Source organism: Varanus komodoensis, unplaced genomic scaffold, assembly GCF_004798865.1.
Source record: "Varanus komodoensis strain SLA01 unplaced genomic scaffold, ASM479886v1 scaffold7_1, whole genome shotgun sequence".
NCBI lineage: Eukaryota > Metazoa > Chordata > Lepidosauria > Squamata > Varanidae > Varanus > Varanus komodoensis.
Window position 1 is genome coordinate 13,194,970 of NW_025336479.1, and position 23,746 is coordinate 13,218,715.

At 42.2% G+C, this 23,746-nt stretch overlaps 1 protein-coding gene across 2 annotated transcripts in view; it reads left to right on the top strand.

The window, feature by feature from the left end:
* The window catches only part of FABP6 (fatty acid binding protein 6), a 28,274-nt gene extending 9,049 nt beyond the window's left edge, over window positions 1-19,225 (top strand). The window contains exons 2-6 of one of the 2 annotated variants that reach the window (XM_044453563.1): window positions 5,608-5,823; window positions 13,669-13,743; window positions 16,062-16,237; window positions 17,996-18,085; window positions 19,090-19,225. In XM_044453563.1, coding sequence (XP_044309498.1) covers window positions 13,677-13,743; window positions 16,062-16,237; window positions 17,996-18,085; window positions 19,090-19,140 — 384 coding nt within the window. In that variant the 5' untranslated portion in view covers window positions 5,608-5,823; window positions 13,669-13,676 and the 3' untranslated portion in view covers window positions 19,141-19,225. Of the gene's footprint in view, window positions 1-5,372; window positions 5,824-13,668; window positions 13,744-16,061; window positions 16,238-17,995; window positions 18,086-19,089 lie in introns of those variants that run through there. The other variant, XM_044453562.1, reaches the window with a different exon arrangement.
* Window positions 19,226-23,746: the final 4,521 nt, after the last annotated feature.

The following is a 23,746-nucleotide window of genomic DNA, read 5'->3' on the forward strand; positions in this document are numbered from 1 at the left end:
CTGGGGACTGAAAGTTTGGCACCAGCAGCGATGCTTCCTACCGCCATTTCTATACATCTGTCACTGGAGACAACATTGTTGAGGAGGAAACAGTGAATCTCTCTACAGATGTGCGCTCATTTTGCTCCTACAGACACATCTTTGGCCTCAAAAAGCAGAACCTGTTAGCTGGTGCCAGTTGTGATGCACAATAGTCGAACAATCCACCCCCTGTATGGCACAGGGAAATGGGTTTGGGTTAGCAACTGAAGACTGTTAAGATTGATGGTGAAATCATGACTGTTGAACGTTCTTTGTGTGTTTCAGGAAGGCTGGTTAGACCTCAGGTCTTTGCTGTTTCTGGCTCAACCCAGCCTCCTACATCACAAAATACCCTCATTCATCAAATGCAGAGGCAGTCTGACAATTGTATACAAAAGGCTCCTCTTCCTGACTTTCCAGGCTTGGCTGCCCTCCATATTACAAAAACCCAGCTCAGACCCTGCTCTGTGTGGATAGAAAGAAAACATCTCAGAGCCAGCTTCAGCTGCTCATTTCGCCGGGCACTTAGTATAGTTGTATACTGTACCATTCTTTGCTTTATTTAATTATTGATCATGCATTTACTCTGGTTGACTATCATTGAGAAACCTTCCTCTCTGGCTACTAAGCTAAGACAGAAAGATCCAGAGGGCTTTTAATAATAATAAAAAACAGGTGGTGGCATCAGTCTTCTGTACTCATATGAAAGGTTTGGCTTTCTCTCTTTCTGTGTGTGGGCATATGTATAAAAATAAGGAGTCTTCACTCCATATGTAGAAGCCAGATATCTATTCCAGGAGCCAAATTAAAATGTTCAGGGTAAAGATCTCTTAAAATTTCATGCAGTAAAGACACTTCAATCCATCAGAGGGCAGGGGACACAAAGGAAAGATGTAAAAGGAGCTAACAAAGTGGGCTATGACTTGGTTTGTATGTAATGACAACACATCAGTTAAAAAACCCTTCATATTTAGGGTGGAAGAGAGATGGGATAGGATTAATCAAGGGATCAAAATTTCAATCAGAATGACCATCGAGACAAGGTAATTGTTCAAAGGAAGTGACATCTCACAACTGCTTTGCTAGTGCAAGCCCAGTTCAGCTTTGGTTTCAGACTTTCAAGGACTCCTTATGGTCACAAAATGGGCAATCTAGGAATACCAGGGGTTGAACTCAGAACTACGATTCAATCTTATACAAGTTCAGACAGAAAAAAAGGCCTCCAACTGTCTGTCCAGTTGCATCTTGAATGCCTCTAGTATTGGAGAGCCCACAACCTTCCTAGGTAACTGGCTCCATTGTTAAACCATCATTCAAGCCTGTGATCCAACAAAAAGAATTCAACAATTTTTATGCAGGAACGCTGGATTAGGATCAGTGAAAGAAGCAGTGAAAATTGGTGGAAGATATATCAATAGTTTAAGATATACAAATGGTTCCATTTTATGGGGAGAAAGCAACGATGAATTGAGAGAAGTTCTGGTGAAAGTGAAATACGAAAGTGCAAAGGCAGGACTGCAGCAGAATGTTAAGAAAACAAAAATTGTTAGTACAGAAGAATCACAAAACTTTTATGTCAACAACGAGGAAATTGAAATCGGGAGAGATGTTACATACCTTGGCTCAGTCATCAAGCGGAGATGACAGCCAAGAAATTAGAAGAAGACTGAATTTGCAAGGCCAGCAATGAAGGAACTAGAAAAGATAATCAAATGTAAGGATTTTTCACTGCAGATCATCCACACTATTGTAGTGCTGATTACTATGTATGAGTGTACGGATTTGCAAGGGTTGAGCAGGGTCGTCAAGGACAGGTCATTGTGCAGGGTATTTATTCACAGGGTCTCCATAAGTCAGAGCTTACTTGGCAGCATATAACAAGAACAACAAAAAATAGACTTTATGTATAGGAGTAAATATGCATAGTGTGCCTTCTAGCCCTTTAGGTCAGACGTTGACAACACATCATCCAACAAAGGAGACATTCAGCCAGCCCAGGTCATTTTTGTTGCCCCAGTGTGTGCATCCACTGTTGCCACCACTGCCATTGAATTTGCAGGAGTGACAAAGATCATGCTGATTTAGCATGGGAAAACAGAACCTTGCTTCTGGAAGCATGGCTCTGCTTTGAAACAGGGCATTGTGATGGGCACATCCTGTAGGTTTTGCTGCTACATTATGTTTGGTGATGTCAGGTATGGCTCCCAGTGGGTTTCAGCTGTCCCATGAAGCCCCTGTCAGAGTCTCTTTACCGATGGTGAGAAGGAATACCAGGACCTGCAGGGAAGGTCGAACCACCTTGAAGCCCTGCATTTTTATTGGTGAGATCACCCAGGCCCCCTGCTGGTACTTATGACAGCATGCTATCTGGTGGTGGTCTCCACTGCCAACTGCAAAATCACAGCCCATGTACAGACATTTTTCTAGCCTTCCAGTCATATGCAGAGTATTAGGTTTCCAGATAATGCTAACATAATATAATAGCATCTTGATGTCTTCATGCACAAAACAATGCTCTAAAAGATCAGAAATGCCTGTGTCAATAGAATAGAAAGAATGGCCTGATTGAGCCTTATTGACAAGTCAATTTGGTTAATTCCTGACAGTTTGGATAAGCCTGTGTCTATTTAAACATGCAAATATGTCTGATGGAGGAACCAATTCAGGAAAACTGGTTTGACAACTACACTGCTGCTTGCCTCTGTGGAACTAGATGATTAAATGGGTCCATTCAGAAACGAATGTCTTTGACTCAGCTCCCTGCAGCTGATGGGAACACTGGTATTTTCCCCACTGATAGAGTTAACCTTCAAATACTTTGGCCACCTAATGAGAAGGAAGGACTCACTGGAGAATAGCCTAATGCTGGAAACAATTGACGGCAAAAGAAGAAGGGGACGGCAGAGGATGAGGTGGCTGGATGGAGTCACTGAAGCAGTCGGTGTGAGCTTGAGTGGACTCCGGACGATGGCAGAGGACAGGAAGGCCTGGAGGAATGTTGCCCATGGGGTTTACGATGGGTCGGACACGACTTCACGACTAACAACAAGTATTAACCTACAGTCCAGCGAAGAATTTCATCTTCTTAAAGGAACAACAACGCTAAACAGTAACCTGCCTGGGAATTTTGCTGCTTTTCTGAGAAAGGAACGCAGGTTTGATTTTAAAACACGAAGGTACATATGAGCAATCTTTTTCTACCAGGATTTATCTGGATTTCCCCAACATCTCTGCCCCAACCCTAGAAATTGCCCAATTGTGTATAGAGCCCAAATTGTTCATTTTAGAGGTCAAATGTGGGTGGTGGAGAGGTTTTCATACGAATTCAACTGTGCCTACTATTTTTCTCCTGCAAAATAGTTTGCATAGTAAGCATTGTAAGCCATAGCAACGACACTCCTGCAGCAAGTCTGAAGACTTAACTTGGAAATAAGCCTGTCAGGAATCAATGTAATCTACTTGCCAATCTTTAGGGAGACTGAGGAAATGCAGTTGCTTTTGAAAAGCTTGCAGTTCAGTCCTTGATCTTTCCCACCAGGTGGCACCATTTATACAGCACAGCCTTATTTTAATTGCTGGATCATTAAAGAACACGTGTCTTCAAAATTACTTCAAGATATTAAACAAAATCAAGGGTTTCAAGCCTGGCTTGGGAAAGGAAACTATTTTGGTCACACTGTTGATGAATTGCACTTGGAAAGGAACATGCGGAGCTAGGGCATGCCCTAACATAAGGCAGAGGGAGGCGGGTGCCCCATGTGGCAGATGTTAGGGGTGGGCAGCACCTCCCCACATTTCCCTAGAGTCCCTTAAGGTAGCCTTCCATATTTCTTTGAAGCCTGCTCTCTCCCTGGCCTCCACCATGAAGTAGAGGAAGTGGTCCTCTTACCAGTTCTGAAATAAGATTCAGTTGTCAGTCTAGTTGGATGTTATATGTGGACTTAATGAATGTGTGTATGAATGTGTGTGGTGGCTGGGGCGGGGGCATCTTTTCCTTTGCCTCAAGCGCTGAAATGTTTTCAGCCACCCTTGCTCTGCCGATCTATGGATCTTTCAGGCCATCTTCAGATTCCAACAACCATGGTCAGTTTTTCTGACTATTTCTGGGTTGGGAGTTAGGGACTCCCTCATGTTCCTCTGTATTGCTTTGAAACAAGGAGTGATATATGAAGGGGTTAACTCCGAAAGGAAGGAAGATGTGCATCTTTATGCTTTGCTAGAGAAGAAATACAGCGGAGCTTCCCCACCACAATTTTCCAGTTAACCCCTTCATACTTCAGTCCTCGCATCAAAACAAAGCACTTTAAAAGTTAATCTCACAAACATGTTCCTTCATGGTGGTTCTGTGCTCTTTTGGAGGGTTGGCTGTTTCAGAAGGTGGAGCTTATTTCATTAGCCTAAAGTATTAGGTAATCCCTTGGAGTGAGATTTAGTCAGATTTAGAGCAAATCTCTGAATAAGTCTGGAGGCAAGATATCTTTATGGAACTCTAAAAGTTTGCCCTCAGGAAACTGCATTATAAGGCTGTAGTCCCTCTCTGAGATTCAAAGCTTTCTGTTGCCCTTCTGCAAATACCGTATTTTTTGCTCTATAAGACGCACTTTTTTCCCCCTCAAAAGAAAGGGGAAATGTCTGTGCGTCTTATAGAGCGAATGTGTGTGTGCCTGATGCCCGGGATGCTGCCGGCCCGCCTGCACCACGTGGCACCACCTGGCCGGCACGTGCTTGGTGTGCCCTGCTCTGCCCCCCTCCTCCTGCACAGGTGAGAGCTGTTAATCACAGGTTGGTGTGTGTTTTCAAATGGCAACCAGTCTTTTAATGAAGCCCATGGGGAAGTGATGGGGAATGTGCCTTTGATTATCAGGAAGCTTTCCATGGATCCCTCCTCTAAAAACTAGGTGCGTCTTATGGTCAGGTGTGTCTTATAGAGCGAAAAATATAATTTAGTATTTGCAGCTTCCAGTTTTGATAGGTTAATCACAGGTGCAAACTATCACCAACACTACTAGCTGGGGGGGAGGCTTATGCAGTGGTATAATAGAGCCTCACAAGCTTGACTTGCCCATTAGTAGAGTAGTTGACTTTATCTGCCATCTGTTCCTTCTGATCTTCCAATCTTCCTCAGTAGCTGGAGGGAGAAATGGATTTTCCCAGCAACAATACATTGCCCGTGTTTTAATGCAAAGTATTTTGAGGTGGCTTGGTCCTGAATGGGCAATTGAAACCCATTAGCTTTTACAAAAGCCCTGCTCATATGGGGAAAGAAACTGCTGGAACTGATTAACACAGTTGCTTCCATTTTTTAAAACCTCTCATGGGAAGTCCTAGCTATGTGGACTGTTGTGCTGAGCAGCAGTACAACTTCAAAATGTACAACTGCGCTACTGGTCTGCATTTCATATTTCTGATAAGGACCGACCTTGCACATTCCTGTAATTCTTCATTTAGTCGCATTGCTCATGAAACAGTGCCGGCAGGCTACTGTTTCATGTCCACTGAAACCATGGGGTGAGGTCACGGAAGTGAGTTACTGTGTGGTCAGCATATCTCAGGCACACAACTGTTTCTCCCTTTCTTCTAATCTAGGCGAGGAGCTGCTGCCGTGAATGCTGCCTGTGTTCAGTCACACACAAACTGAAGTTTGATGCACATAAGAGGGGTAAAGTGGGCAACTTGCTGGAGAAAAGTGGATGGGGCTGTGATGATCTGTGTCGCAGTTTTGGAGATCCTCTGGGTGCAGCATCGAGATTTGATTTTCAAACGGCCCTTGCGTCCTCAGGCATCTTTTATCAGCCTCACCTGGTATGTTGGGCCCTCTGCTGGGAGACAGAGATTTCGCAATGGCCAGACTGCTTTACCAGGGAGCCTTCTGTGTGGGATTTTAAGCGAGCTAGTACAAAAAGCTGCTGCTTGCCTTTGGCCAGTTCAGGCTAGTGCACATCTAGGTCACCCATTTAGGACAATGGCATTTGCTGCCGGTTTGTTTGTGGACCAGTTCTAGTGGCTGGTTTTGGCCCTTAAAAACATTAATAGCTTAGATATTCTTAGTGGGCAGAAACCTCTGCCTGCATGAATACACAAACACACATTGCAGACAATGTTGATTTTATGATAAGATTCCCCAAATTCCATCTTAAATTAAGCCAGACTGGCCTCTGGGAGAAGTGGGTTCTTTTCAGTATACTGGAATTTTTTCCCTTGAGAGATTTGTATGGCCATGATGCCCTTCTGGAGAAAGATTAAAACATATCACTTTCAAATTCCTTTTGAGAGATAATCCTGTGCATAGCTGAATGTGGCATGCTGGGAACTGTAGGGCTTTTTTCTCTTTTAACATGCATTTAGGCTAAAACCCTATACTCACTTTACCTGGGATGAGACCTCACTGAATTTAATGGAAAATACTTCTGAACAGACATGCATAGGGTTGTGATGTTGTAATTGTTTTCTGCTGCTGTTATAATATTGTGTGGCTTGTTTTAAAGTAGATTTTTATATATTTGTTTTTAAATTTTCTTTATTGCTTTGGAAATTTTATGAAAAGTAGCTCATACATTTTTGATTTTAGCTGCTTATTATTATTATTTAAAATCCAAATAAAGAATGAATTCCTCTACCTTCTCCTCTCCACTATACCCATTTCCTCCCCTTTAGTCTGGGACTACAGATCTATGCCAAGTCTAGTCAGTGTCCCAGCATTAAATCTGTCCAGACAAAATGCAGATGGGGATGCAGTGACCACAATTCTCTCGATTCTCTCAGGCCATTGGATGCTCATAGGTGTCCCAATTTGGAGGCTTAGGTGCATCTGCAGTGTGGGCAATAGGACTGTACCCTAAATAAATACAAATAAAGGATATAAATGTGCCAAGCATATCTCCTTGCTGGCTGTGCTGATTTTGTGGTGGATCGCTGTACTCTGTATATAATACAAGGAAACCTCTCCAAATTAATTAGAATGTATTTCTTTTAGCAAGTTGGTCTAATATACCTTTTCAAGGGTAGCTTAGAGCAAAATAGAGCTACAGATGGACATCAAATAATTTTGAGAATGTATATATTTTCTGATGATGATAAATCAATTGCAAATACATTCATTAAAATAAAAATACTGTTGGTTGGTAAGTGAAGCCCTGGATTTTTTGTGAGGCCAACCAGCTGAAAATTTGTACTTTTAGGGAAGCATTTTAGGGAAGTGGGACAACAGTGACGTTATACTGAGCTTCTAACATGCAAACTTGTGAGTCTGCTTTAGGACATTTGCATGGAAATTCACGCTTTGTTCTAAAAAATAAGGAAGATTGTACAGAAATGCTGTCACACCCTGCCTTTGGGAAGTAAGATCCTAACTTGGGGAACAACTTTATGTTATAGGCACAGTGACTGACTACAATCCATAAAAACCTCTATAAGACTTCAGGATCTACCCTTCATTGCCATCCCTTAAGGCAGGGCTAGGCAATCCCTGGGAGGCAGGTAGGGTGAGGCTTGTACTGTCCCTATGAACCTGCTAGGAGTTACCATTTCCCTTGCTGTAGAGGAATTGCTAAAGGGGCAACCCCCCCCCCACCCGCAACCACACGTGTGGACAGTGCAAAGTCATTTTTACACAGAGAGTAATGCTCAGAAGTGAGATCCTGCTCCTGATTCTGCTCGTGCTCTCTACACGCTATATTTTCTTGCAGATCACCACTTTGCAGGAAATAGGCAGTGTTGCTGAGGGTGCAAAAATGGCTATAGGGTGGCAGTGCATGTTGCCCACCTTCGCCAAGGTGTTCGTGTGGGGAACCCAGGATCTTCCCAAATGTGTGTTGCGTTATTGCTGGAAATAGCAATCGACTTCTGAATGGAGCAATGGAGCCAAGCATTATATGAGACAGGAGTGCTGCATAGCAATGGAAATAGAAGCATCCATGGTGGAGGGAGGTGCCAGACTAGCAGGCGTGTATAGGACAAGGTTTATGGGTCCTGCCCCTGCCGCTGACTCATAAGATGCCATTGACCCGGTTTGCGCAATCAGTGGTGTGTGCAGCATGTACAGTGCAACTTGCCTAAGGGCTGGATTCAATTTCAGAGAAGCTGGTGGGTAGGGGAGCTGGGGCCAAAGGTGAAAAGGGTGCAGCGAAAATGCAAACGTATTTTAGCTTAAAACTCTGGCTGCCATGAACTCAGTCTCTGGAGACAGATTTGAACCTTTTAGAAAAGCCAGGAAAGCACCTAACAGATACAAAAGTAACTGAATGTTTTCTGCTGTGATGTTTTCTGTCACCAGTCATTGTAAAGAACCAAACTGTGTGTGACGACAGTGACAAGTGATCCCAAATGGAGATGGGCTCACTCTCTATTGTTAGTGTGCAACTACAATAAAGAGTCTTTTGAAAAATAAAATTGCATGCTGGTGTTGCCTGTCTCTCTCACAGTCAACAAACAAGAGGGATTTTTTCTTTTGGTCCTCAACAGTTTGGTGCATTAGTTAGGGTCATGGCCTTCTGGAAACCTTGAGGGGAGGGGGTTCGGATTGGGACCCAGGTCTGAGTCCCTACCCCTTATCTAATTGGGTTTTTATTGACTTGTACCCTGCAGTTTCATTGCTTGCATTTACCTTGCCACATGGTATAAAACTGTTTTCCCTGCTGTTATAGGCACATCAACATTCAGATTACTTATTATTAGTAACATTTATACTAATTAATATAATACGAACTGCTACTGACTTCTCTATAACATATTAAATTTTACTGCTTAAAAAGTACTATTAATAATCGCAACAGTGGGAGGTTTTGGATCATCCAATGCAGAGCAGGAGGAATGGCAGAGTTGATCTTCACTCTCCTGTAGTTTGCATTATATGAGCTTTTCAACTCATGTAGCAAAGGTGTTTCAGCGTGGAGCGTGGTGGGGCAAATGACTGGAGAGGCCTCCAGGTATCCTGGCTTCTGTGCTGTTTTTCCTTCCCTGCCCACCTTCTCTAGGGTCACTTTTCAGACCTTGTGGAGCAGCTGGCAAGTTTCTTTCTGTGCTGGTTGTGAGTGTAAGGTGGAGGGGGTTTGGAGTCCCAGTTACCTCCCCTGAGATCAGAACACCTTCTATGCAGTGGCCTGGGAATCTCAAGTATCCCAAGACCCCTCAGGGGACATGGGCTGCTCTCCAAATAAAGGAAACACTGGGGGGGCGGGGAGAGGAAAAAGTAGCAACATCATGGCTGTCAGTTACTAGTCAAGGATTCCATAGTTAATACTTCCAGTGAAACAGACACATCACAAAACTTTTATTTTTTTTAATGGGCCACCAAAAAAAAAAAAACAAAAAACCAGGCAACTTTTTACTGATCTTCTAGAGCCTATGGCTCAAATCTACAGTTCTCCCAGTCAGGACTGCAGGGTGTGGAAGGCCTAGGAAAGAGATTGAAATAACAACCTGGATAGCAGCAGCAGCAGGAGGAGGAGGAGGAGGAGGAGGACGAATTTGCTTCTTCATAAGAACCCCACAGTGATGTATCAAGGTCATTTATCAAGGTCATCAGGCTTCACATGGAGGTCTTGGCCCACTTGCCCACTTCTCATCCAGAACAGCTTTTATAAGGGGCCCTTGCCTGGGGAGCTGCTATTTTATTGCCATAAATTCTCTGTTCTTCTAGGCATCAGGAAAACTCCCTGAAGATCCCAAAGCCTTATCTCAAAAACAGTTGAAGATAACAGATTACTATGGAGATTAACCTTCCATTTGTATGCATGAGAAATTGTAAAAAGATGATAATAACCTTGACAATAAAAGTGGGAGAGAGGCCAATATTCCTTCTTTATTGCAGAAGGAGAATTTATACTCGTTTTACACTCTTTTAATGAAAAGTAACTTTAGTAATCTTTTCTCCATTCCTATTAATCTTTAACACCGTGAAATGTTCAATATACTGGCTAAGGGTGATTAGGAAAACCCAGCACAATTTCTGCTCTTTTCCTGGACTTGTAACAACTAAAATCACCTCTGCTTACTGATTCCTACTGGGGTTTGCAATTGGAGTCAGGAAAATTGTTTGGCAATGGCTTTCAAACTGTGTTCAGGAAAATTATTGCAAAGGCAAGTAATAGCAGACAATGTTTCCTGAAAGAAAAATTGTTCATCAAAGCCACAGTATTTTGGGGCATGCTTCCAATTCATTTGGAGCATCCTTGTATTCCATAGGCTTGGTGAACATCCTACACAAACTGAGTGCACCTCCTAGACCTCCTGTGACCTCCAAATCTTCCGCAATACACAGGCGTTCTATGACAGATGTGCAGATGTTTCATGAAGAGAGAACATTTTGAAAAACACTGCTATAGAGTGTTCGTACAAGTTCTGCCTGTACATGGAATGCAACTTTCAGGTCTATTTCACACCCTGATTCATGTTCTCAGTGAATGAAGAGTGCATCTTAAGTAGCACGCACAAGTTCAAATAGTGTCGATCACGCTGTTAGACTGGACCTCTCAGTTCAAGATGCAGGTAGTAGAAGTGTTAGGCACTAGCCAAAATGAAGTGCAGATGCACTTTTTCTAAGACTAAGAGCATAAGAACAACTGTGCTGGATAAGCCAAAGTGCTGATCTAGTCTACCATTCCTGTTGCCAAGCAGAAATGCATGGGAAGCCTGCAAGATGCACATGTTGTAAGCAGCTCAGAGAGCCTATGGCTAGTAGGGCAGCTTACAAGACAAATAAATAAAAAATCAACAAGCAGGCAGAGCATCAGTGCAGTAGTGCCTTCCCATATGTGTTCCCAGCAACTGGCATATAGAGGCACACTAGTTCTACTGGTGAGAGCATTCCTAGTCGCCACTGATAGCCTCCTCCTCTATGAGATGGCCTTCTTAAAGGTTTGGCATGTCTCATTTCCCAGTATGACATAGCAGTAGTTTGTACTAAAATGCACGAACATCGGATTTGAATCCAAGTAGCCTATTGAATGTATATCAGCATCTTGATGTTTAGAGCAATTTATTTCATTTAATTTTTATACTGCCCAATAGCTGAAGCTTTCTGGGCACTTCACAGAAATTTTCAAAATACAGTAAGATAAAAATAACATAAGGACAGCATAAAAGCAACAGATTTCTTTTTCAAAATGCAAAATATAAAAACCAATTCAACGGCTAAAACAATTATAGTATAGCCAGACCTGTCACAAGCAGCTGGCACAAATGCCCCATTACATCATCAACCACTGTTGTCCCATAAATGCCAGGAAATGAATGTTGAAATGTGATTTCTACAGGGCAACTCACACATAAAATTGAGGCATCAGAGCCATTATCTGGTTTCCAGCAGTTTTGTGGCTGCCAGATGAGATGAAGACCTTCAAGGTTATTGGCATTATTGCTAGAAAAACAAGACTGCAAGTTCAGCACAAACTGGAAATGACTGTTTGAGTTCATTCACCTCCTTGGTTGGTTCTTGAAAGTGGTACTGTCATCTCAACTAGGAGGTGGGTGCAGGGAAGGAAAGGGAGTCCCTCTTTCACACTTTCTCCCACTAAAAACATTGGAAGGTTAGGGGAGTTTTTTTAAAAGCCCATACACAAAACCTTATGCAATATTTTCTCTTTCAGGATAATATGTGATTTCTTGAATAGCATGTTCAAATGTTAGAGTGATTTGCTTTGCTGCTAGTCCCAAAATGCAGAGGTAATAATCTGAGACGAGTTGACAGCCCTTAAATTTGTTATCCTGGAAATGGATCCACAAACCTTACACCAAACTTGAGACATGGCAACCCCCTGTATGGTGGGGGGAATTGGGAAAGTGCATTTTGTGTTGTGCAGTTCTTAGCAAATACTTTTCTTTTACATAACTGTTATGATCTAGGACCTTGAGAAGGACCATAGCTCAATGGTAGAGTAATATGCTTTGTTTAGGGTTTAAACCCCAGAATTTTTTACATAGGGCAAAAAAAGACTCCTGCTTGAAACCCTGGAGAGCTGCTGATCAGTGTTGACAATACATGCTAGATAGTCCAATGATCTGCCTTCATGTAAGGCACTTTCCAAGTTACTTATGACCTCTCACTTTTTCACACCGGATCATCCTTTACTCTCCATTTTGTTGAAAAATAAATCCAACAAAGAAAAATAGTGCTGTTGCTGGTGGAATGACCTCACTTAGGCCAGGTGCCACTCACTTGGTTCTACTCTACCAGTTGAAGATGGTGTTCTACACTATGGATTACTGATGGCACGTTAGTAGGTTAAATGTGCAGCCATCTCTCCCTCTCTCTCAAACTGCCCCTTTATAGACCAATGCTAATTAATCTTTATCTATAAAGAGACAAAATACAATCATTTCATGACCTGAAAGAAGTGTCAAGTCTTACGAGCCAAGGGGAGAGGACCTAATGTTGTTGCATCAATTCAGCAGAGCGGAGGGACTACTGGTCTGGCCATGCCATGGTCTTCCGTGGAGGCTTTAGGTGGAGTGGAGAGTCCAGTGGGTCTTAGGCAAGGCTTGCTGGGGGAGCAGTGCTACTCGGTGCTTCCTGATCCAGAAGCCTAGCCAGCCACTGCCAATTATCTCCACTCCTGTTTCAGATGCCGAAGGCAAACTCAGTGCTGGAAGACTTTAGGAAAGGGATTAAGAGTAAATGGCAAGAATCATACTGTTACATAGCTCTTTCCAGGAGCCATATCTGGAACACTGTGTAAAGTTATGGTCACTCTCCACTTTGGAAAGGAGGTTTTAGCACTGGACAAGATGTAGAAACAGGCAGCCAAATTTACCACACTGAGGGAAAAAAAATACTATGGATAGGGATGTTATTTATTCATTCATTATATTTTATTACCACCCAATAGTTGAAGCTATTCTTACCATAAACTACAAAACACACAACACAACCAAGTTTAAGATAGGCTTGTAAAATTATGAATGATACAAAACAGAGTATAGCAGGAGCAGGCAGAAAATAGATCTCCAAATGTTGTGGACTTCAGCTCCCAACATTCCTGTCAACTGGCCATGCTGGCAGTGGTTCCTGAGAGCTGAAGTCCAGATCTGTATTCTGCCCAGCCCTAGATTAAAGTAGGGTCCGCCAGATGTTTTGGCATATAGCTCTCTTTATTGCTCACTTTTGGCTATGCTGCCTTGCATTGGCAGAAGTTGTAGGCCAAACAGCAGGGGGTGGGGTGGGGAGGTGAAACCACAAATTACCCATGCCTGGCTTAGAGACACCAGGTCAATAGAATAGTATGACTATAAAGTTCTCTCATCATTCACCAAGATGACAACACAGCAATTATTTTATCCAAAAAAGGTACAATTTCTGTTCTGTAACCATAATGTTGTTATTGATAAAAAACCACTGCTACGTTGAACATACTTGGGAAAGCCTTTCTAAAAAGCACTCCCTAGAAAACTTATGAACCTTTTTGGAAGGGTCAATAACACCAGTGTTAGTGATTCATGCAAAACTGCACCCCTGTTGTAAAAAGATAATACAGAGCTATTTCCTTGTTTGATGGTACGATGGAGGATGTGTATGGTGTCATGTGTTTAGGGTGGATAATTTAAGCTGAGAAAGCTATATAAAGCAGAAGCATTAAGGTTCCTGAGGCAGGTCAGCTCCAGTCTTCAGAGCCACAGCAATTCTCCACTGAAAGTCTTCTCTCTGTACCACAGAAGACAGCATGAGCTTCTCTGGAAAATATGAAGTGGAAAGTGATGAAAACTATGATAATTTTGTGAAGCGCATTGGTACGTATTCACTAGATGCTTCTCTTTACTCACTTAGGTCATTACTTGGACAGATAAAAGAATGCTGCTTTCCTGTTGCTTTCAAGGCTTGGGGTACCATTAACTGAGATCTGTTAGTGCAAGCTTTCAAGGTTCCAAGGTTTCAAGATGCCTTAGCAGACAGAATGTCCCTCCATGCCACGAAGATGACAGAATTTTGTTGTAACTCAAACGCTTGCATTCTTTTCTATTGCTGTCTATTCTTTATTCAATAAGATAGCAAAATGATATTGCTTCCACTTGTGCATATATAAGATACCAAAGGTGAATGTCTATGAATTTTCAGAATTATTCACAAATTATAAATAATTGGGAATTTATAATTTGCAATCCTGCAATATCCAATTTGTCCCCACCCAAAAGAACAAATGAAATAAATAAATGAACAAAATGCGATAAAATCTTTTTTTAGAGACATCTAGAGACTAACATTACATTAAAATTTGTATTCAGAGTTCATTTATTGTGAATGCTGAAGCTAAGGGGGGGGGGAGTTCTGTTTTCACTAGAACATTCTATGGCTGAGGTTGCCAGCTTGGTGCCATCCATCCTTCCTGAACCTTATGATTTCTTCTTTTCTATAAAGGCTTGCTTTTATTTTTAATTTTTAGAAACAAAGTGAGGTAGAAGGGTCCTCCTGAGCCATCTAGTCTGACCCTCGGCTCCAGCCAGCTCTGCTCATGTATTCTCCAACTTGTGGTTGTCCAATCTTTCCTTGAATACCCTCACTGATGGGGCTTCAACCACCTCCCTTGGAAGTCCATCCCATATCCTTGGGGTCCTATCTGTCAGGAATACTTCCTGACATTCAACCTGAAGCCTGGTTCCTTGAGCTTTGCCCCATTGGAGTGCATCCTGCCCTCCACTGCAGGGAAGAACAGGTCATGGCCCTCCTCCACAAGACATCCCCTCACATACTAAGTTGCTAAAAGATCCCCTTGGAGTCTCCTCTTCTCCAGGCTGCAAAGAACCAGTTCCCCGATCTCTACTCAACCTGGCTACCATTCTTGTGACCCTGTACTGGACCATTTCTAACCTAGCTTTGTCTCTCCTCTAATGTGGAGCCCAGAACTGGACACAACACTTCAGTTGTGGTGCACCAGAGTTTTGTAGAATGGAATCAACACCTCCCTAGATGTGGAAGCCACACTTCTAGCTATACATCCAAGGGTGGCGTTCACCCTCTTGACTGCCGCATCACACTGCTGGCTCATGTTTAGCCTGCAGTCCAGCAGCACCCTGAGATCCCTTTCACGTGTGCTGCTTTCCACCCACTTGTCCCCCATCCTGTACCTGTGACACCTATTTCTGTGTCCCAAGTGCAAGACCTTGCACTTATCCACATTGAATGCCATCCTGTTGTCCTCTGCCCACTTCCACAGCCTGTCCAGATCCTTCTGGATCTGGATCACCTGCTCCTCAGCTGTGGCCACTGCCCCCACTTTGGTATCATCTGCAAATTTAGTCAGCAACTAGTGTAATTAGTAAATTAGTAATTTTTGTTGCTAGATGTCTAGCATGTTGCAAAGCCACTTGCTGGCCATGACTACCATTTTATTTCCAAGAATGCCTATCAGTCCCGCTTAGGTCCCTGAGGCATCCTTCAGAAATAAACATTGTGGATGACTGGCTCATTCTATGCTTCATTCTCAGTGGTTCATTCTGAGGCAGACCCAGCCACCCAGAAAAAAAGAAAAGGGAAGTGGAAGGGGATGTGGAGTATCCTGGGGGTTAAAATCAAGGCAATGCGAAGCATCCTGGAGGCAGAGGAAGAGGGAGATTTTGCCTGTGTTGTGTGAATGTTTCCCCTGTTTTTTCATGAGTTCTGATGTGTGCTAGCTGGCTTGTTTGCTTGTGGTATGTATGTCTGGGCATCACTAGCTTACCTTTTGTGAAATGGGTGTTTTGTTTTGGGGACAAATATGTGATTTCCCATTTGGGACTCAGTCTCCCCCACTATCCTCTGCTTTGTTTTTTGGCCAAGCTACTTGTCTCTGGGTCACGTCTTCTGTGAAGTGGATGTTTGAGGAAAAGAATGTGGGTTCACAAGAGCGGTTTTGTAATTTGGCACTCAGATCATACCTCTGTCTTGTATTTAGGTTCATGAGCACGTTACTTTTCTTTTGGACTCACCACTTTTCCTTTGGGATGTGGTTGTTTGTTACCGGCCATGCCCTCCACGGCAGCCACTTGAGAGCGGGCAAGCCCTCCCCCACAGCAGCCATTTTGGAAAAGATAAAACACTGACGAAAAACAAATATGTATTTCCACTGTTCTAGGTCTCTCTCCTGACTTGATTGAAAAGGGAAAAAATGCCAAGATCATTACTGAAGTAATTCATAATGGAGATGAATTCACCTGGTCCCAGATTTACCCAGGAGGGACGACTACTACTAATAAATTTGTTATTGGCAAGGAATCAGAAATGGAGACAATGGTCGGCAAAAAATTTAAGGTAAATGAATGGATGAATGTATCACCTGCATTGAAAAATGTTGTACTGAGATTCAAAGAGCTCACTCTTATTTTTAAGAACAGGACTGTCACGGACAGGGCATTTTGGGGGGCTTTCATTCCTAGGGTTGCCATAAGTCGGAGACAACTTAATAGCATATAACAACAAAAACAAAGCTTGCCATGCAAACATGGATGGGAAGGCAAATCTTACTCTCCAAACACAAGCACAAATGGCATTACTTTGAAATTGTAGCGCATGTAGTGATTGTCTCCTTTTAAAAAGTTAGCAAATATTTGAAAGGCCATCCCTCCTCCACACACCTTGTCACCATGATGACACTCATCACTTTGTGATAGGTCTAGCTGTGACCGTAATAAAGTAGGTCCTTGATTCAGTAAAGTGGAGACTATCAGGTTTCCAAGGAAAGTCCTTCTCAAAGAGAGCCTGAACGCCAGATCTGGTTTTAAATACTATGCATGTAACATTTATTCTATGATATAAAGAATACAGAAGTATAAGAATACAAGTTCAGCAATCATCAGCAACAATATCAAGAGGCCTCATTCACACTCGCATTCATGCAACACTCATACTCACAGCCAATAGACCCTCTCGGGATCCATCAGGACTGTGGGTGACCCGTTGCAGCGCTATTCTGGCACACACGGGAGCTGGAAAGCCCAGTCATTTTATACCTTAAAGTTGACTCTATCAGCTTAGTCCAACTGGATCGAACAGTGAACTCCTCTGAGCAGGGCTGACCCAGAACATGCAGGTCTTTATCTTGAACACACTCACTCATCTCATTCCATTCTCTCTCTGGATGGTACAGCATGGACTTACCTGTTACGTTCCATTCTCCAACCACTCCCGGCCTCTAGGTTTTCTCAGTCTGGTCAGTCCCATCATGCTTTTTCATTCTTAATTTTCTTCTGGGTCTTAGGCCTTCAGGAACCCATGCACACTGTAACACAGTGGCAAAATCCAGTCAAAGCCAAGCACTTTTAAAGACCCTGTGGATTACTATGGCATAGAATAACTATGTGTTTAACTTTCCTATCAAAACATAAGCCCTAATTTTGTCTGGATCTTGCCTTAATTTTATTTACTACCTTGCAAATTATGAATGTTGCCTTTGCAGGGCTGGACCAAATAATATCCCACCCCTTTCCAAGCAACCTGTTAATTTTTTTTTTAGTCTGAGGGCTGAATTTCATTTCAGAGAAGCTCTCAGGTGCCACGTTCCAGTGGTGGAGGGGGCAAAAGCAAAAGCAGCAAGATCAGCATATCAAAAGTACCAACATAAGAAAATAATCTTTCAGAATGGAGAAAGATACTGTGAAATCTAGAAATCCACTGCACAAGTAATAGGGGGAAGGAGGTGAGTTAGGGCAAAAGAGGTGAAGTTGGAGAAAAAGGTGTAGTCACCTGGGGAGACGGGTGGTGGTGGTGGTTAGGTTTGGTCCCCAAGTGGGCTTCCTGAGGTACTATACCATTAAAGAATGTTCTGGAGAATATTTGGGATGGTCATACATAGCCTAAAATAACAGTCACAGTTTGCCTGGATAAGATTCAAATCTCTTCCTAATTTCTACTAAGCTTTCCCCCCCTAGTTCTTTCTGATTTTGTAATGTGCAAGCTCAAGTATTTGCATACTCAGCGAGGGCTGGCCTGGCACAATCCTACTTCATCTAAATGTTCTCCCTAATTGGCTTGAGCCAGTATGACAACTAACATATGCTGATCTCATTTCAGGCAACAGTTAAAATGGAAGGTGGAAAAGTGGTTGCTGACTTCCCTAATTATCATCACACTGCAGAGATTGCTGGGGGCAAACTAGTTGAGGTAATTTCCTGAAAACTTTGCTTGGGAAGTGGAATGTATAATGCTAAAATTGCTTGTTCAAAGAGTGTCCATAAACTTAAGTCATAGCTCCTGTATCTCCTTGAACTCACGGGTCAAATTCAATTTCAGCAAGCTGTTGGAGGCTATATTCCAGTCATGGGCAGGCCTAAGGAAAAATGATTGGGGCCTATTTTAACTTAAAGCTCTTCTTCAGCCTTAGAAGAGGCAGTTCAGCTTTAGAATGGGGGAAGAGCCCCAACAAAGTTTGGAAGCTACCAAATGCTTGAAAATTAGAGTAAGGACTGGGACAAGGACAAGGGCGTGTGGCCTTTTTATGACCCTTCCTGGATTTAGTCAGTAGGCCTCAGGCTTGACATCACTGTATTAACATGACTCAATAGTAAAAGGTGTGGAGGGCAATAGTTTTAACAGCTACCATTATGAAATGGCAATACCAGTAGGTTGCTTGGTCCCCTGGAAATCTGAACAACATCCCAAACCTCTTGATCTCTATGGGGACCATCTCCACTCTTGACTCCAGCCTTGGTATACAGGACAACCCAGGGGCAAGAGCAGGATGCCGTGATTTCCAGCAACCCAATTCTATCAAAACATTCTTTACTGTTTGTGACCAAATCTCAAGAGCCCTCATAAATTCTTAACTCAGAGATTTAGCAGTCTTTGCATTATTACCAGGTGAACTGGGAACTTGAGAATCAAGACACTTCCATGTAGTTTAAATATGGAAACTTATGTGAAGTGGGTTGGAACAGTGTGCAGCTACCAGGTTAAAACTGGTTATTTTGGAGCAGGCTGGAAGAAGATGTGTTCCAGGCCACCCCCACCTCTTTAAAGGCATAGTAACTTCTGTGCCATTCTCAATTGTAAAGAAGCGGGAGGGAGAATTCAGCTGCACAAGGCATTCCAGAATGAAAAGGTGGTCAGTGGCTATATGTTTGATTCCAGCTGCCAGGTTCAGTATGTTTGCCTTATTTTTGCTGCAGATTTCTACATGTGGTGATGTAACTTACAAGAGAATCAGCAAGAGGGTATGAGAAGCAGCTCGAGAAACAGTAACTGATCCCAGTCCTTTAGTCATACTGGAAAATGAGCAATAAAAACAAAATATTATGTAACAGACTAAGAAGTTTGTCTAATTCTGTATTTCTTTTGCAAAAAAGTAAGAAAATATTTATTTTTCCTACGTTTCCCATCTTCAACCATTCCAATTTCTTCAGTATTTGACCTTGCTGGAAATTGGCCAAATTGCGATGGTGAAGAACACAATATAGGACATTGGTCCTTGGCAAACTCAGAGTGAAGAAGCTTTAAAACTGCTTCACATTATTAATGAGTACATGATAGAAAGTGTGAGTGTACTATGTTTTTTTTCTTTTTGCCATCACCCTACATGTTCGTATTGTAGAGCTGAATGCAGCTGCACACATATATTGATAAAAAAATAAACCCACACTGCTCTTACTTGTTACACAAGACATGCCTCTAACTGCGTATATGAAGTTGCTATCCAAAGGGAGTCATTTATTTACAGCTTAATAGTAATTACTACAGGTTTCAGCTTTCGTAGACCACGCCTCGCTTGCCACAATGGAGCACGTTCTTTAGGCATGAGGTAGTGCCGACCTACACCAGATTGCACAATGTGCACCAGTTGGCCCTGGATGTTGCTTTTGTGCAGCTGAGCTGACACAAAGGGAAGAAGTATGAACGGCAAAATAGTTTTGGCTTGAAATTACCACGAGAGAATAATAAGGGAGGATAGTTTAGGCAGAAGCCAAATGAAATGTTGGAATCCTATACAATGATCTGCTACACTCTCTAAGTTCTACTGTACTATTTTCCAAGCTGTTGGACATTGTTATGAGTTACTGTACACCAGATTGCAACGCATTGACTTCCCCAGTGCCAAGAACACAATAGCATGTGATGTGTTGTGTGATCCAGACCTCCAAGCAGAACAGAGTGTCTCTCGCCCTCCATGAGAGAGAGAGAGAGAGAGAGAGAGAGAGAGAGAGAGAGAGAGAGAGAGAGAGACTCTTGTCAGCCAGCTGGTGTTCCAACCAAGAGCCCAAGATGTGTAAATTCTCCCTAGCTCCTGCTAGCTAACGGATGGCAGTGCCGTCACACTTCCCTCTGAAATCAGGGTTTGAATTCTGTTCCAAGGATCTGAGCAGAAGTATTTGCTCCATTGCATTTGACTGAGCCACTCTTACCCTTTCCTTGCATTTACTCCTCCACTGGAGAGGACACAAATTCACCAGGAAAAGAAATTAACACTTTTCTTTGGCTCTTGCTGTCTAGACACAGTCCAGCAAAAGCTTCCCAAGGAGCACAATATAAAAAAAAAACCAGTCTGCATTTGAACAGCACAGAGACTAATTTAGCCAAATTTAAAAAGCTATCTGGTACAAGAACATTTTGAATCATGAACACTTGTTTTCAATGTCGAATATATTTGTCTAACTACCCCCTTCTACCATCTGCTTTTGTATCATACTTCTTGTCTAGACAAAACCAAAAACTGAGGCTCAAGACTGCTATATTTAATTTAGATTATTAATTTGTGTTTCCAGTATGAGGCAGCTGAGGACAAAACATTGTTTCTTCTCCTAGTTTGGGGGAAATAGATCAAGTTACAGTACTTTATGGCTTCAAAATTAATAATGTAAGCAAACAAATTCTGGAATTTAGCTAGCATTTGCTTGGAAGGCCCAACTCAGAAAAGGCTAGCAGGTCTATTCCTTCAAAAAGGCTTGTTCCATCTTTTTACATCAAAGATCAGTTCTAGTGATATTCATGACATGTTTCAGCCTATGCATTTAGATCAAAATTTCTGCCTTTTTTTTAAAAAAATGCAATAGTAGGGTTGCATGTGTCAAAAACAGACTTCAGCTCAAGATGTGTCTGGGTGTGGCTGTTTTCTACAAGTCCAAAAATGGTAATTTCTGAATCAGTCTAAGAGCCACCTCCTTTATATTTGCACGACAGAGTGCTCAAATGATGAATGTGGCTTATAACAGGACATATGCAGCAGCTGAAGCCTGTGAACTGTGTTAAGTTACGCAGGTTGCAGACAGGTGCATACATCTGTTTATTCCACTTTGATAGGCACATGAAGATCAAAGGCCTACATTGCACATGGAAACTTCAGCTTTTGATCCCTGTAAAAATTGCAGAGACTCTAATTTGTGAGTTACTGTGTATTAGGGCACCCCTTCAATCCTATCTCTGCAGGTTTAAGGGTGAATGCCAGTCATATTTAAAAAAGGGAAAGCTGAGTTTCTCAATTTGCTGAATTGCATGTTCAAATTCTAATCTATAGCTGTACCATCAGAAACCACAAAGTGTGAATTCCTTTGCTCCAGTCTTTTGTATGGCCCATGCCCAATTTACTGGGGATAGGCAGAAAGAGTTACAAATGTTTTGGACTTCATCTCCAAACATTCCTGGCCACTGGTTGTGGTGGCAGGGTGTTCTGAGATATGAAGTGCAAAGTATCTGTATCTAGATTCAGATCTGTACATACATGCAAATATGCTGAATTTGTCACACTTTTGGTTCATCATGAGAAGGCAAGACTCACTGGAAGAAAACAATAATGCTAGAGGGATTTGAAGAAGAGGAAGACTGTGAGATGGATCTGTTCCGTGAATGAACACACAGCCTTGAATTTCCAAGACCTGAGCAGGGCTGTCAAGGACAAGCAATTTTGGAGGGGACTTACTCATAGGGCTGGCTTAAGAGATGATTTGATAGGATGCAACAAAATGTTTTGACATAAAACACAACAGACTTCTATCCAGTCTGCCTACCTCATTCAAATATGTCCCTAAATTTGAGTATCCATGCCACTTTTGGTTTCTATGCAGGATGTAAGCAGACTTCGAGGCAGTAACTCCTTGAAGAGGGTTCACAACTCATATACACGTCTGAATGAATCAACATTCATGCTTACACCATAATTTACAGAACTCTCTCTTACAAACTTAGCCAGTTTTTCCTGAAATTTGGTTTCATCCTTTTATCCATGTCCCATCCAGTTGAATTCTGTTGTCATTGTGGCCACTCCAGGATAATGTTTTGTGTAAGCTGCACCTCTACAGCACCACGGAAATAAAGTCAGCCCTACCAGTGAAAAATATTTGTTTGCAAAGTCTGTGAAGAACCATAATGATTGCTGATGGAAACTGAGTCCTTGATTAAAGGGCACATTTGCAAGCATGAATAAAAGCCAGTAAACAAACTTGTTTTTGAGCACACAGAAAGTAGACAAAATGAGTGTTTTTCACTGTTTATTGAATAACCTTCCTTAAGATGAAGTGTGACTTCAGAATGTCAAGATGAAAAAACTTCATAACATGCTGGATTCTATAGTCAAAGGTTTCACAGTAGTATGTTACACAATCAGGTGGTTAAAAAGTCTGTTAAAACGCACACAAAACCTTATACATATCAAGTTATATATAAATACAAGAAAGTGTAAAAGGTAACTCCAGATTTTTTTTTACAACCCTGAAAACAACCTTCCCCTACTCCTGTTTTGCTACATATACTGTTATCTTAAAGTGTGATGAACTCAGACTTTTTCGACCTGGTGCCTTCCAAATGTGTTGGGACTACAACTCCTATTTTTCCTGGCCAGCACAGTCAGTACATCTGAGGACACTCTGCTGGGGAAAACAGCTTTAGAGACACCACCAGTCCCCAGTCTACAGGCTTCCTCTGGAAAGGGAGTTGCCAGCCCAACACTCCTTCTAAAAATTCTTTAAAAGTATAACTTAAAGTAAAAATGACCAATATTCTACCTTTGTTCTCACAGACGGGACACTAGACAGAATAAAAGTATATTGCACATAATCTGTACTGCAATCCTGAGAAACTTTTTCACAAACACTGGCCTTTAGAGATTACAGGACAAAAACTGAATATGAAGTGGGCATTTCACAGTTAAACAAAAGCCTTCAAAAGATCTTGGACCTAGCCTCCTGTGTGAAGCTTAAATCGCACTCAGCTCTTAAGGCCATGATCCTAAAGTACACTTATGCAGTGCTAAACTCCACCAAACTCATAGAATTTAAAGTGAAACTGCAGGTTAGCTTGGCAAACTGTTTCCAAATCTGTACATGCAAAGCAGAACCAGTAGCTGGATGGGGTGCTTTTATCCATGGATTCTTCCTTGCAAATACCCCCCTGTACACACAAAAATAGTTTCTCCATCAACCACCCCCATTTCAAATTCTGCAGCCCAGTTAAGAGGGGAAAGTGTAAGTGACCTGGGGAAGGGTTTGTGAAAGCGCGTGCAGGTATGGGGGAGGGCAAGGGTGAGCACTCCTCCTGCCCAGCTTTGCTTTCCCCATTATGTGTGGTTCTCTCCAAAATGCCGTATTTCATATGCAAACATTAGCTTTGGATAAAACAAAAGCAGAAACTCTCTTAAGTGACAAGGACATTTAAAAACATGTCAATCCATCTCTTTGTATGATGATTCTTAACCTACAGCTTCAAGTTACTTTAACTTCATAGACCAGGAGTAACTAAATTTTGGCCCTCCAGATATTTTGGCCTACAAATTCCATGATCCTTCACCATTGCAGATGTTGTCTAGGGCTGATGGGAGCTATGGGCCAAAATATCTGGAGG